Source organism: Calonectris borealis, chromosome 5 (assembly GCF_964195595.1).
Source record: "Calonectris borealis chromosome 5, bCalBor7.hap1.2, whole genome shotgun sequence".
Lineage (NCBI taxonomy): Eukaryota > Metazoa > Chordata > Aves > Procellariiformes > Procellariidae > Calonectris > Calonectris borealis.
This window is the reverse complement of record NC_134316.1, coordinates 41042358-41058703: the sequence shown is the minus strand read 5'-3', so window position 1 is coordinate 41058703 and position 16346 is coordinate 41042358. Positions and strand designations below refer to the sequence as shown.

General features: G+C 41.1%; 1 protein-coding gene across 2 annotated transcripts in view; it reads right to left on the bottom strand.

Annotated features, from left to right (window-relative positions):
• The window catches only part of RBM25 (RNA binding motif protein 25), a 34613-nt gene extending 21258 nt beyond the window's left edge, over window positions 1-13355 (bottom strand). Inside the window, exons 1-4 of one of the 2 annotated variants that reach the window (XM_075151999.1) lie at window positions 13153-13355; window positions 5682-5802; window positions 1841-1890; window positions 263-433 (exon numbers count right to left, since the gene is read on the bottom strand). In XM_075151999.1, the coding sequence (XP_075008100.1) occupies window positions 263-433; window positions 1841-1890; window positions 5682-5787 (327 nt within the window). In that variant the 5' untranslated portion in view covers window positions 5788-5802; window positions 13153-13355. The remainder of the gene's footprint in view (window positions 1-262; window positions 434-1840; window positions 1891-5681; window positions 5803-13152) is intronic. The other variant, XM_075151998.1, reaches the window with a different exon arrangement.
• Window positions 13356-16346: the final 2991 nt, after the last annotated feature.

Here is a 16346-nt window from a genome sequence, read left to right as displayed (position 1 = left end):
TTACAAAAACTTAACCACTTTTTGCAAAAGATGGCATGTAAAAAGGGTAAACACTACTAAAAATAAAACACATCTATGTTCACTGATATCTACAGCTTAAAAAAGCTGTACTCTTCACTTACTGACTTTAAACTCAAGCATAAGGGGCTGCTATTCCAGTGAGTGGGACTAACTCTGCTTCTAGTTTCAATCCACTGCTTGTGGGTTATTACTTCATTCATCAGCCAGGGATGAAATTTAACAAGCAGTCCACTGTACTTACTGCTAGAAGCTGCCGTATGAGCATGTCCGAGGCCTTCTCAGAAATGTTGCCTACAAAAACGGTGGTAGTGGGACCGCTGTTTTCATCATTTTCTTTGTTCTTTAAGCCAGGATGTTCTTTTCTGGCTCCCAAATGTTTTCCAACCATAGACACTGTGGTAGGAACTAATACCTAAAAAGAGAAGGAGAGGGTGTAAAATAAAGTGTTGGGTTGGTTTGATTTTTTTTTTCAATTTAAATCCCTAAGATGAAAGAGTTGGGGATGCACATGTATTTCAAAACTAAATTTTCATACGAACCTTAGCTAGGCTTACGGAGTGAGACACCAATAAGTGGTTCAGGTTTTAACACTTTATACAACACAAAAAAGACTGCCATTTTCTGGCAAAGACAGACAGAAAAAAAAGGTGTACCTGAACATGGCTACTGGAAGGTCTCAAGGTGAGCATACATTAAGTATTATTTCTTCTACAAATAACTAATTTGCAACACTTGAGTCACTGGAAGTTGAAATACCCTACCTAACAGTGTAAAAACCAAGCTGCAAATAGAAAAGTAACTCTGACTCAGAAGGCTTCAATGGACACATGACAGGTCTTAAAGCTTTCACAGAGTGAATAAACACTACTGCTTTATTTAACCAATACCCAATCCAAAGCCTCTTTCAGTTAAGGAGCAAACATTGGTAAAATAAACTGTACAGAGATAGGCACGATCATCTGTTCCATTTTGCTGCACCTCTCTTTCCACCTAAGATTTAATGGTACATATGCACTGAGTCCCTCTTCTCAAAATATCCTTCTAGAAGTGTCACTTAATAAAAATTATTTTAATCAGAAAACTGAATAATGCATTTGTTCCAGTATCTTTGTCTTAAATACATCAGTTACCATGAACATATCCTCCTGTAACAGATAACACAAGCTATCAAAAAATTCAGTATTTTGGGGAGATTTCACTTACGCAAAATCATAGAAATGGTAATTCACCTTGAAGCCAAGAAGTAACCTTTATATTTTAAAGAGCGCTTTTTTCCGCCCCATAAATCATAAATCTTCCTTCCAACTAGAAATTAGTAAGACAAACAAAGAGACCTTTCTCTCATACACTCTTCCATAGATGCATATTACGTACAACTATTCCTTTCTCTGCAACATGGGGAAAGAGCTTGTTTGTAAGATCGTCAACGCACATCTTTGTGACCAACTCAGCAGTGCTGCGTGATGGCCAACAAGCTCAAAAGCAAACCTGGAATCTAACTGATCTAACTGTACTACATAGGAAGACCATGCATGACCCGAAGGCAGAGCCTAAATCATTGTATTTGAGAAAAGTACATCTTCTTGCAAGAACAGTAATTGCTTCACCTTTGCAGCTAGCGGCTCCCGCCATTACTTCAAACTTTGCCTATGTCAGAAACTAGCATAATATTTACATAATAGTTGCATTTAAAGTGAAGCATTTCATTTCATAGTATGAATTCTGATGGAATAAGGCAAAACAAAAATACAGTTGACATCTACTAAGTTTTACTCTCCATTTTATTTTGCTATCATCTCATCCCCATTGTAATACTTACAGTGGGAGCAGGAGCCATAATGCCCATTGGGACAGGAATCATAGGGGTCCCTGAGAAAGACAAGACATTAATATTATTCTGCCCTGTTGAGATTACTGATGAATACAAATGAACTGATCACAGACATGATTTCCAAACCAGACAGCAATTTTGATCACGTAAGAATTTCACAGTATCCGTTACCAGTAACTCCTTAAGCATTCAAGCATAGCCTGAGTACACTAACATACCATGTGCATCCTGGTCACTTTTATCACATTACATTTCAACTTTGTTTGTCACAAATAAATCTATTTTCAAAGCACATTCAAACCACAGTATTCTTCTAGAAGATAGCCATATGATGAATGAGGCAGGGAATTCCATAAATAGAGAGCAAAAGCAGCTGAAGTCCTACAGATGATCATCTCATTCCTGACTTGCTCAATTCACATAGGACAATCAATTCTGCATACAGCTTAGGGATGAGGTCCTATAAAGAATGCCACCAGGCTCCATGCTACTATTTATGGAATAGCTTAATGAAGGTGGCATAGAAAACCTCAATCCAGAAGTTCCCTACCTGCTGAATACTTGACTTGGCAATCTCTAAAACTTAATTTAAAACAATATTTAAACGGGTGAAACCATGCAATACCCTCTTTGCCACTACCAAATTCACTGGCAGCTTTAAGTACTATCATGTGAGCCAGTATCAGATCATAATAAAGGCTGTTTATCTTTCCATGCCAGCTGCTAAAGGAGGTTAACGATATTAAGTGAATGGATTTCAAAACTACTTGCTGGCCAGTAAAGACATTGAGACTTAAGAACAATGAAGTCAATCTCACGTTCTTCAAAGAAATACCCTCTAGGGATCCTAGATCTCTTTTTTCATTCCACAAAAAAACTTCCTTCGTCTTTCACTCTCAATCCTTCCCTTCTCCATCCCTCTTACTGCTGTATTCATAAAATCCTAACCAGACTTCTGCAACCTACTGTTCCTGGACTTGTTCCCCTACTTTCTCCAGTGCTTAGTCCTGAAACAACACTTCTCCTCAGACACCCAGTCCATCTTTATCCTCATCCACTCTGGTTTTGCTTTGATTCCATCATTTATTTTCTCCACCACTCAATCCTCTTCCTCAGTCCCTTCATATTAAAGTCATACTACCTCTTATCCCTCCAAACCGTTCAGAGATTCAAAAGGTGTATTGCTCTCCCATGCTCTCCGTTTCAATCCACCAAGGCATCTCGCAGACTGGAGGAACTACTCCAAGACAAGGCTCTGCTTGTGCAGCCCTGTAACTATTATAACTATAATTATCATGATGCTGAACTTGGATTTTAAAGTGACAGCTCAGTAAAGATACTTGTGTTACCACTGACACTTCTCTGAAACTATCAGCCTGATGCTCAGCAGAAGCAAAAAAAATCCACTAAAATGTTGGACATTATCAGCAAACATACTGATTATCAAGACTACAGGCACCACTTAGTTGCTATACAAAAAACTAGTGCACCTATACCTTGACTACTGCCTACAGACTGATTTCTGCAACCAAAGAACAACACGCAGCCTTAGAAAAGAGCAACTACATGATTTAAGTGATGAAGCAGCTGCTTCACTAGGAAAGACTCTACACTCCGAGTCTCTTCAGGTGTGGAGGTTTGCAAGGCATGGAACACGACTGAGGTGTACAAAACCACAAAACGCAACTCACCCAACTCCCGCATCAGAACTGGGGCATGAGGGAGACACTAAGTAGGCAATGAGTTTAAAGACAGACATAAGAAAGTAGCACTTTACACAGCTGTTAATGAACTTCTCAAATTTGGTGCAAGAGGCGACAGTGGAGATGGACAGTATTGGCAGGTTCAAAAAATATCAAAATGTTCATGAATGAAAAGTTGAGAAAAAGATAAAGGAAAAATGAAAGATCATACTCTAACATCCCTACACTACAGTTGTATGAGGGAACAAACTCAGAAAGCAGATAGGCATACATGCCCACCCTAAATACCATCTTGTATTCCCACTGCCCAGACAATGCATCAGGCTATATGAACTGCTGGTTTGACTCACTACAGCATTTCTTACACACAAACCCTAATTTTTTACATCTTAATGGTCTCCAATAATCTTCAAAGATGACAAGAATTATCAGAATCACATCCTTATCAAATCTTCCACACTTAAGAGATGGAAATGCTAAAACTTCTTATTTTTAACAGCCATATTTTTAAGCAAAGCAAAATACTTTTCCTAACTTCCTTCTTACACAAGCAGACTGCTCTAGCTGAAACTTTTCAAAAAATTATAGGCTGAGCAAGATAACTAGAACATGAAATTTTGGCATAACAGCTAGCTAAAGAGAATATTCTAAGCCACTAAAATTGTGATCTGATATATGGAATAACTTCAGAGAGACTTTCATAAAGTCACTGTGGCATTTTCGGCATTTTCAACTTTATTGATACACTTGTGCTAAGAAGTGAGAGATCCATATGCTCTATATGTCAAAATATGTTACCTGCACAGGTAAGCAAATAATGTTTCTAGTGTGCAGAGAAAAATTTAATTCTTGCCCAATACCAGGCTCCTCCACTCTACATAGTTTGGATTACTAATACTGAAACAAGACTGTATTTATATAAAAAGTCAAACACAGCAAGAAAACAAAAAGATCTTTGTCATGCATGTCAAGCAGCAAATGTTCAGAGCAGAAACTTTTATGATGCATTTAAAAATATTCTTCAGAAAGTTTTTTTTAAAAGTATCTGGTGTTTTTCACACTAGTATATATAACTGGAGTTAGTAAAGTAAGAGGTATGGTTTTAAAATTTAACCTGAGATTTTTGATGGCAGGATGCTACCTAATCAAGAACTCTGTCTTTAGGAGAAAATAAGTAACATCTCATGGATCTCAAAAAAAAGTTTAGAAAAATTAATGCAAGTAAGGATTAGTCTGATGAATGGATGTGCACAAACCATTCCTGAGTTCAGCCATCTGGTTTCTGAATGCCTTTATTGTCTACAAAACATTTGTGCACAACGCAGCTTAAGACCATACAGACAGGAGTTATTTTCTGCAGCCCTTGTGATGAATTTTAAAGGGGTAATTCTCGGATGTATTTCTCTCTCCCACTTGCCCTGTGGTCTCCTGTGTCCAGTCACTGCTGTCTATGCTGGCAATGTACAGAAAGAAGGTGGTTCCAGACCAACAAGTTAAAATCTCAATGCAAAAACCAGAGGCTGATCCTACAGATGAACGAAGAAAAAAAAGGTGGGATTAATTTTGGGAAGATTAGAAGGAATGAGGAACATAACAGTAAATTTGCAAGATGTGTGGAAGAAAGTATGTAAGAAGCAGAATAGAAGAAAGCGGGACTTATAAAAAAGTGGAGAAAAACAATGCAAGAAGTCGGACCTTCTCTGAAAGTTACTCCTATATTTTCACACCACACGTACTCAGTGCACCCAAGTATTTCCAAAGGCTATTACAATGGCTTATTTGAAAGGAATTGAAAAGTCAGTCTACTGTCAAAACAGTGGCTCTTAGAATACCTAACGTTAACAAAAATCACCACCTAGCTTCAGTCTTGAAAAAAAGGTCCAAGACAAAGTCCGGTATTGTCTCTAATGGTTTGATTTCTGGTCAGAAGTAAGCAGCTTTTGGTAGACCAAAAGGAGCTTGCTCACATGACACGATCTGTGGGTAAACTAGAAACTCAATTGCAATGTACATGAATCAGAGTTATTGAAATACATTAAGAGCCAGTAACTTTTGTAAATAATACAATTCAGAATAATAAAAGGAAGTTTATTTCTACAACACTTCTAAATACTAACATAACTTACCAGGAGGTACAGGTGGAGGAAAGCCAGGAAACTGTGGAGGTGGGATCCCGGGGGGAAGTGTTGGGATTCCCATAGGAGGGCGATTCAAATGAGGTGGAAAAGACATTCTTCCAGTCACAATCTGTCAAAAAGATAGAAAAGGAAACTTGTACTAGTCAGTTCCCAAACATGAATTATAAAAGCAGTGCAAACTGTAAGCATCCATAATGATTTTAAATCTTTATATTGACATTCAGCTATAAACCAAAACGATTTTTAACATTTTTTCCCCAGTTATTCATTAAGTTACAGATGTAGTAAAAGTCGTCTTTCACAATGAAAAACAGCACTTCTAGGAAAGCGTTTCAGAATGAAGTAAAAGACAAAACTATATCTTACTTCTCATAGCAATGGTTTACAAGGAGTGTGAATTAAACAGCATTTAACAGTTTGTACACCTTCTTTAAAATAAAGCTATCTTTTGCAGTATCTGAAAATGGAAGTAATCTTGTAATACATATTCAATAAGGCAAGCAGTTCTCTTGTACAAAAAATGACCACACGCAATACAACTGCGGAACAAGAGAGGAAGAACTGGGACATCCTGATGCTCAGCATCAATGGGAATTGTATTTAAGACAACACTGGGGAGATCCCCAAATTCTAGCACAGAAATAGTTAAAAGCTTTGAAGAAGGTTCACTGATCTATTTTTAACTTCCCAGTTCACACATCTTCTAGAGCTCAACTTGGACGACAGCCCATGAGTTGAGAGTCAATATGCTACCATGGAGAGTAAAGATTGTTTTAACATCATTTGCTATTCAGATGGTTATTATGATGTGCGTATTACTGACCCTGTAACAGACACCACCCAATAATAAAAAACTCAAGATCACTCTTAAGACAACTAACGAGGCAAGTATTCTTGCTTCCAGTATTATCTCAGCAACCTTACGTGTTCAAGTCTTCAAAAAAGGTTGGCCCTCAGTTCTAAAACAACAAAATTGGTCACCAATATTACTGCTGAGCATATAGGTATATTCACACTGCAGTGAGGAAGCACTAGAGGAACTTCAAACACACTGGGTTGTGTGGATACGAATCACAAAGACATCGTATCACAAGTGACAAGAGTCCAATTAGCTGCCTGCGCAAACATTTGCGTTTCTCAATGGACTGTACAGACTGCTTTACAACCTACCGTACCATATTTTCACTGCAACTGTTTTCCAAACAGGCAACCACAAGTCAAAACCGAAGCAGGCGGCCTTGAGAAAAAGTGTTAGGATAAGCAAAATTCTGACACGTACAACAGACCTGTAGATTATAAGATGCTTTCCCCAGCTTCCTAGCACTGAGCACACAAGACACAGGAAACCAGCTTTGCTGGCGACAGATGTGCCTTCCATATACGTACAAGAGCAAGCAGTCAATGCCAGTCTTAAATACTAGAAATAAGAGCTAATATCAGCTCTACCATAACAGTAGATACAGTTGAAACAGCTAAAAAATTATAATTATTATAAAATTATAATTATTATTATAATTACATATTATTATAAATATATTATTATAATTATTATAATCACGTAGCAAAACTTTATTCCCAGAGAGTCTGGAAACAACTATGAGAGATAAATGTATATAGTGGATTGGAGAGGATGAAAGGGAAACCCAAATGTATTTTTGAAAATCAGAACTTATTTATACTGGTATAAGAACACATATATGACCCTATAGCATAATTCACTCAAAGACACATTTAAAACTACATCAATTACAAGAGGTTTGTGATGATGGTATTCATTCATTGGCCCCAAAGGGCATTCATCAACATCTCACCAGGAAAAAAGATAAATGTTCCTGTGACACAAGGTCTAAGATAGTAGAAGAAACAAGACAGCAAATGCAAGCATTCCTCCAACAGTTCAATAAAGATTATTTTATACATTATAATAAACATAAACACCCCCCCTCCCCCTTAGAATCCATATGCCTAAGAACACACTTCCTTTCTGTCATTCTTGAATTTTTAAAACTGAATGGGCAAAGAAAAGCAGCAAAGGTATACTGCCAAAACATTTTATTTGGAAGAACATTGTTTATTGTCTCTTCAGACTACGTGCACATCAGCCAACATTCCTCTAGAATCTAAAACTTGGATGGTATGGAAGGGAACAGAACTCCCTTATCCACCTTAATATCACTATTTGAAACTTTTTCACCAAAAAAACAGCCAAGGGTCCCAGGAAAGGCAGAAAATTAAGATCTTTAAGGCTCTCAGTCCTTGTCTATATTGCAAGCTGATAGACAACTGGACAAAATTCAAAGCTGTTTTGGGGCAGTATGGTGGAGCAGTAAGCTATTGGGTCTGAGATGGTTCTAAACAGGCTGCAGTAGCGTTACAGCATCTGAGGTCCACAAGACATTAAGGAGTGGTCTGTTAAACAAAAAAGAACAATTGGGGAAGTTAAACAAAAAAGAACAACTTTCCAGGCTGCCTGTAGGTGCAGTCCATTCTCTCGCTCTGATAAGCACTTTATCTGAGACACCATTTCGGAGAAGCTAAGAAAAAGCCTAAGGACTAAGAGGTGAAACAGTTCTTTGAATTAAAAGATGCTGAAACGTACCGTACTCAATGGATGTTACATACACACACAGACAAATTTGTTTCTTTTGTAAAAATTTAAATAAAAAGCGCAAAGATTTAGCAGTCAACAAAGTAATTGTTACTGCATAAAAGGAACAAGGCAGTTAGTAAGAACGGATCAAATTTAGTCTTTCAATCTTTGAGTCAGATGGGTGTGAAACACATCATTATCTGTAGGGCTTCAACAATCCATTTTACTTGAAGCACCCTGTTATTATTTTTTCCATATTTGTGCAGTTATATTCACAGCATCTAGAAAGTGTATTACTGACTTAATACTTGCACAGGCCAATCCTAGTACCTCTGCTGTCTGTGACACTGAAGATCAACACTGGAATTAAAGGAAGCCTTGGTCTCTTTCTTGCTACTATATGTAACTACTAATGTGAAACCGGCAGAGAGAACAGTCTAATTCTGTTTCCGTTATGAAAGCTGTGAGGATCATCAGATACCACGATTAAAACTGCTCACTGGAGAAGTGAGAGATCTGGACGAGAGAGGAAGATGCATCCAGTCCCTTGCAGCAGCCAAGATGCTACACTGAAGGTAACTGCATAGCACATTTTTTCTGTCAGCAGCTAGAGGACACACAAGAAATGTACATACTCTTCCAACAGTCAGAGGGGCCTCTGACATCAAATTTATAAGCAACTACAAACCAAGGGTTAGGTATGGAAAGTTAAGAGATGCTAAGCTGGGTGTAGATAGAATACACTTGTAGAAATCTCAGGAACTCTCTGCAGACTGTCCTACTACCCTGCTAGAACGGTTCAGTGATCAGTGTCTGATATATTTACTGTGGTCTCAGTATTGTATATGGTGATCTTCAAACTTCCCCAATATATTGAAATATGTAACTAAGGAACTAAACAGTCCTGAGATATTTTTAAAACCTCAGTTGACTTATGAAAGTATTACCTCAAGTGAAATTGAATGTAAGCAGCATTTTTGATACTGGCATTTTAACTAGCAGCTCTTTAAGTGAGAGAATAATTTGGAATGTTACAGTGGTCGCAAAGATACAGGGGTAAGAAAAGCAGTGAGCATCTGGCCTGACACCATTCAAAATACTGAAATAATGACATCTTCGGCCCCCCAAATGATGGATTTGTGTCAGGTCTCTGACTCAAAGTGTAGTCAATTTAGGCTATGTCCGTGCCAGCAAGCAGGGCAGTACAACAGGAGTGGGTCTGTTAAACAAAACAGATGGGAGCTGAGACCCTAATGTCCACACTACACGTTTTGGGGAGGTCCACTCCACTGGAATGAATGCCCATTTGCAGGTAAGAGTGCATTTTTCAATATATTTTCATCCAAAAGGAATCCAGTTCACCCACTGGAATAGTGCAAACCAATGTGAAAAAAGGTTTCCCAAGTGAGGATGACTGCGAGACTTCCTTCAAGAGCACACTCCTGATCCGAGTTTACACAGTAATGTAGGTGCACACTTTATTAGCCTTAGGCAATTTTTGTAAGCTGCAGATTAATGATGTCATGGATGGCAAAACATCTAAGCTTACTCTTAAGCAGACCCAGCTCAAATCCAGCCCCAGCTATTAACTAAAGCAAGTGCTACACAAACACAGCTATACTGTTTCAAGTTCAACTTTGGCCTAGAAGGAGTTCAGTTGCTTTCATACACTGCTCTTCTGAGTTAATAAGTCCTCATGGAACCAAACGCCATGCAGAACCAGCTGCACCAATCTTCTGAAACTTGGAGAGAGTACAGGAATACCCATATGGCTCTAAGGTTTGGTAAAATCCACTGAGACTTGTTAATTCTGACTCGGTGCTATCCCTGCTGGGCCGGAGCTCTGTCCATTAGAAGCACGCTAGCTCTGACACACAACTAAACAAGCGCACAGGGCTGGCCTCAGGGCATGCTGGACTCAAGTGTCTGAGACCACACAGAATTCAGAATTACTATGAAACAAGTGTCACCGTCATTCAGACAGGGCTACCCCAACCTTCTTTATTATCCCCGACTCCAAAAAAGTCCCAATAAGAGGGGACTGACTATATGAGAAGCTTGTACTGGTCTGGCTGCACTGTTAATGTAATTTTTTTTTAAATCGTAGTATTCTTTAAACCTTTCTTTTTTTATTTACTCCATTTTTTTAATAAAGGGGTGAAAAGACATGTCATAAACAGAATGTAAATTTATTAAAAATCACTGGTAACTAATGTATTTTAAACTGACAATTATATCACCTTCTCAGGGCAGCATCATAATTCTACCAGTGTCACAGAATTAATCTCCTTAGTATCTCTGTGTTTACACATCATAACTTTTATTTTAAAACCTGCAAAACCTTTTAACCATTTTCAAAACAATTAAGTTCCCCACGAAACGTACAGTTACAATACTTACTGTTGAGCTATTGTTATACTAAACAAAGTTAAAATAAACTGTAAAAATCCTGACGTCTTAATGCATAAATAAACTTAATGTGTTTTAAGAATACACACATGTTGTGTCATAACAGCAGTGACAGTATGGCTGATCTAGCTTGATTTCATTTCGTCTGATTTTAACTTCTCTTCAACATTTTCCCAATACAATTCTTCTGCACCACAAAAAATCTGTACACTTAGTCGAGAATAAGTTGCACAAAATAGCTGTGCAAGCTAGTCCCTCAAATAAGGAAGCAGTAAGCGCAAAACTTGTTTGGATTTTTTTTTTAAATTAACTACAATTCAGCTTTGATTATAATCTTAATATTTAGATTACTACAAAAGCGTCTGACAAAATCCACACCTATGGTAAGTGTGTAACACTATGCTATTTAGTAACACCCTGGTTAAAGAGATGTTACACCAAGACATTTGATTTGTATATCCACGTTATTATCTTTCACTGAAATATCCCTATAAAAAAAGCTTTCACACATAGAAATGTTTCTAATGCTTTTTAAGAATTAGAGTAATTCCTATTAAGTATCATACAGTCTTTTGGCATTTGATTCTAATGTCAATACCTAGGCAGCAACAGAGAGTGAATAGTGATTTCCTCTAATTTATGACGAAGTATTTTATACATTTTGTGTCATATGGTGGGTGCAGCTGAGCAACAAAAGCATTTTCAGAAACAACTGGAGAAAATGTAGACAGTAAACCAAGCTATTAAACCCTGTACTATCACATAGGCTTTTACATCAGTCTCTACATGATGTATGGATTTTTACACCGTTCCATTATAAAAATAACTAACCCCATAGTTTGTCACCCATTGGACATGCTGTTTATATTATTGCTTCTTACAAAAAAAACCTCCTTAAAAGAAAAATCTTTTATTTCAAGCCAACTGATTCTCTCAGTGAAAATGTCCACTTTCTCATAGTGCCCTACAGTCTTCTCCAAAATTGCCTGCAAGCTAAGCAAGGCATTAATGTCAAACATAACAGACACGAGGAGAGATAAAACAGATTATACATTTTCTAAATATATTTATTTCTGAACAAACAAAACTAGTATTTGCTCAAGGCCTGTTTTTCAGAGGTGATGTAGAAAGCCTTCACTAGCTGCCATGAAATAAGTTGCATCCCAAACTGCTATTATGAAGCAACCCAAAAAAGCAACATGCTTATCCAAACCAAAGCCTCAGTCCAAAAGCCCTTTACCTAGGGCTCCATTAAACATGTCATCAGAACTTCAAAATCTTTTATTTAGTTCCTAATTCTGTGCCTCTGCAACCATATAAAGCCCTAGCCAGTCAAATAAGTGACTCTCCACTCTAATTTTGCTATTAACTCTTTCCAAAACACAAACACAGCTGTGGCATTACAAGATGTATGTGAATGGGCAGTCGAGAGACAGAAGCAGAGAAACGTGAAGCACTATGTACAATGCCACCCCTACAAACTGTCCTGTTCTTCCTTTGTCGAGTTTGTTCTTGACCGTCTTCCGTAACTGCTGATGCAATACCTGAAGCAATGCTTTCCTGCCCCACAAAAAATTACTAAAAATCCGTGTGCATGCACTTTAATCTGAACAGACTGAAAACTATACAACTTTAAGACTTCCCTTCCTGTAAGCCCCTGTACGACCTACTACAAAAAAAAAAGTTAGCTATGTTCGGGATGTTCGCTGTATTTAAACAAAAACCCCTCTTTTCCTTCAGGCAGACAAAGGTCTTTTTCTATAATGGAAAAAGACGTCATGAGAAAAAGACGCCAATATACACATCACAACTGTTACTGACACGGATGAATCACTCTGATTCTTTTATGCACAAGCTGCTCACACATCTTTTAAGATGACCACCCCAGTCCACACTAAGGACATTAACTTCCCTGCCGCGATACCACCGAAAAACCTTTCCTCGCATGACCCGTTTTCCCGACATCGAATAGTAAAATCCCACCCGCAGCCAGAGGCGGCCCGGCCGCCGGCACACGCTCCGCCACGGGCTCGCCCGCTCCCACCCGAGAGGCGCAGGGCCTTGTCCCGAGCGCCAGACGGGCTCAGCTCGCCTTCCGCGGAGCCGCTCGCCGCCCCGCCCGCCGGGGCCGGCTCCCCGCCGCGCCTCCGGGAGGCGGAAGGGACTCCCACGCCTCCTGGGCGGGAGAGGAAGCGAAAGGCCCCTGCCGCCGCTCTCCCGCGAGCGCCTCCCCGAGGCCACTCTCCCCTTCCACCCCGCCACTAGGCCCACACCGCCTCCCCGCCGAGGTGCGGGCCGCTGCCCGCGAAAGGCCGCCGGCGCCTGCCACGGCCCAGGGTGCGGGGGCGCAGGAGAGCGACCTCGGCCCGGCCCCGGCCGCGCCTCCTCACAGCAGGCGGCTGAAGCGCCGCCGCCGCCTTCCCGCCCCCTCTCATCCCCCCGCAGCCCCTCGCTTCTCACCCCTTCGCTGCGGAGCAGGAGCCGCGTCCGAAGCGCCGCCGCGGCCCCTCCAAGCCGCGCGGGTCGGGGATGGCGTAGGGGAACGCCGCTCGGCCGCCTGAGGCCCGGCTGGGAGGCCCCGGGGCGCCACTAGGCCGCGAACACACCGCGCCGAGCCGCCGCCGCCGCCGCGCTGCGCGGGGTCATGTGACCCGCCCCTTCCGTCAGCGGCCCGACCTGCACCGCGCCGCGCGACCATAGAGGTGGCCGTGCCAGAGCGCCCTCCCGCTCCGCACCCAGACAATAACGCGCCCAACCATAGAGCGGCAGCGGCTAGAAGGGCGGAGAGAGAGGAAAAAGGCGTGCGGGCTGCCGCCATCTTTGCTGGGGGCAGGCGATGTTGAACCGGCCTGGGGCTTCGCCATCTCGAGGTCATGCACCGTCGGTCGGGGCTCCTGGCGGCTGCGGCGCGGGTGGTTGAAGGCCCTGGAAAGCCTCCCGCCGTGGGCTAGCACCGGCGCCTCTCCTGGCTGCTGGCGTGCGCCCCTCACCTGCCCGCGCCCCCTCGGGTAGTCCGGGGTGCCGTTCCCCGCTGCAGCGCTCTCGGGCCGGGCTCAGCTGCGACCCAGCTATGACAGTGGTAGGTGCAGAGTGTACCCGCAGGCACAGCCTGGGAAATACACCTGCTGCTTTTAACAGGCTATTAATAAGGAGGGAACTCGTGTTTTAGCTGCGTTTAGCAAGTTCTAAGGGTCTAGAAAGCTAAAACAAAAATCAGTCGTGCGGTCAGGAGGTGTAAAGATACAGAATCATAGAACTGTTTGGGTTGGAAGGGACCTTTAAAGGTCATCTAGTCCAACCCCCTTGCAATGAGCGGGGACATCTTCAACTAGATCAGGTTGCTCAGAGCCCCGTCCAACCTGGCCTTGAATGTTCCCAGGGATGGGGCATCTACCACCTCTCTGGGCAACCTGTGCCAGTGTTTCACCACCCTCACTGTAAAAAATTTCTTCCTTATACCTAGTCTAAATCTACCCTCTTTTAGTTTAAAACCATTCCCCCTTGTCCTGTCGCAACAGGCCCTGCTAAAACGTTTGTTCCCATCTTTCTTACAAGCCCCCTTTAAGTACTGAAAGGCTGCAAAAAGGTCTCCCCAAAGCCTTCTCCAGGCTGAACAACCCCAACTCTCTCAGCCTTTCCTCACAGGAGAGGCGTTCCAGCCCCCTGATCGTTTTTGTGGCCTCCTCTGGACCCGCTCCAACAGGTCCATGTCTTTCCTGTGCTGAGGGCTCCAGAGCTGGACGCAGTACGGAGGTGGGGTCTCACCAGAGCAGAGTAGAGGGTCAGAATCACCTCCCTCGACCTGCTGGCCACGCTGCTTTTGATGCAGCCCAGGATATGGTTGGCTTTTGTGGAAGGCTGTATCTCTGCTGAAAAAACTAAGGATTTACACAGCAAGAAGAGCAACACTAGTATTTTACGCAGCCATATGCTCAGCAAAAATATCTTACTGTGCTATAAAGCAGCTGGGCCTAGCCATGGTCTAAAACTGGTAGTTTCCCTGACCTACTTCCAGCATTAGACTACATTAAAAGACAATTTTAAATGTACAATTCCCCCCACCATTACATGCGAGATGGTAATTGCTGTAGTTACCACAATGATGGCAAGCAATTGCAAATGGGAAGAGGAAGTGACTGTGAATGGAAGGAGGTGGTCTTGCACATGATTATGAGGTAGACCACAACATGAGCGTGTGTGCACAAAGCTGTTTAAAACATTTTGGATCAGCTAGGGAAAAAAAGTCTTACTATCTCTGTACTACATTTTCCACTGTTTATATACACTGTTTAAGGAAAAGTGCTCAAAATGACAAACAATCCCCTCCACCTGCAATGGCAAGAAAAACATTCAAAGCAGACACTGTTGACTTCTTCGGTACAAAGCAGATTAAATCTACCTGACTGATGTCATACATGCTACCGAACAGGCAACATTACAACCCATTCCATGCAGCCTGCATATTTCCCTTCAACTAATAAAATTTAGTAACTGCAATATCGACTCCTGTTAATATTTCAAATAATTTGTAAACATACCTAGGTGGGTAAAAATGGTACTCATTTTGCAGCTTGCAGGAAAACCAAGGAAAAGAGAAAGAGCATAAAAACAGTCTTAGGAGTTTCCTGTTTCTATGCTGCTGTCTCAGATTGAAACCGTTACCTGCTTGAAAAATAAATGTGAAATCCAAACTCACTCGTACTGCTGTAACAAGACCTTTTATTTACAGGAAACATTGCTTTCCTGATTTAGACATTCATCTATTTTGTTTAGCCAAAGAAATAGACCATTTTGCACTTAGTCATCTTCTACAAATCATGAACTTCAGCCTCCAGTGTCCTTCCTAATCAAGGAAGAGTAGCATCAGAAGCATCCAGTAAAAATAGCTGCTTCCACATCTCTACTCTTTCTGCTGTTGAATTTTAGAATTACCTACCCCTAAACCTATCTATGTTATCTTTTTACCCTTCAGTTGTGAAACTGAGATCCCACTTTCCAGATACTGATCACAGTTCACTTTATTCAGTTCCTCGCTGTGGGCTCGAGTTTCATGCTCAAGCCAATCAATAAGGGTGCAGTAGATGGCTTTTAAAATTAAGGCCAAAATTAAAAGGTGCTTTTTATGTCTGCAGATTGTTTTGCACTTCAAGCCTGAGAAATCATTCCAAACCTGCTAGGCAGAATCTCAGGGTACAGGGGTCAGATTATTTCTAGACTGTGCAACATTTTAAACGTTTTATGGGTGGAACAGTGTTCTAGTCCACAGCTCCAGAATCACTGGGTAAAAAGGATCTACTGGAGCGGTGAAGGAGTACAGTCTTTATAAAACTGTGACTAATCACTGGGATCCTGGATCCTTACTGCCTATCTGCTCTATCCAATGGAGGTTTCTGTCTCTTCAGTATATGCTATGTTACTCCCATGGAAATCAGTAAAACTTGTTTTCAAGGAGCAGCTGAATTGATTTTTGACATATAGCAGAACCAAATTTATGGTTATAACAGGGCATTTAAAAGAGAAATTAAATCTACACTTCCTATTCCAGGAGGAGCAGTGCTGCACTTTTTCTAAGAGAGAGAAATAGGAAACAGTGGGGGATGAAAGTTTAGGCTTTATGCAGAAAGTAATAACTAGCGCAATTTTGTACATTTTGT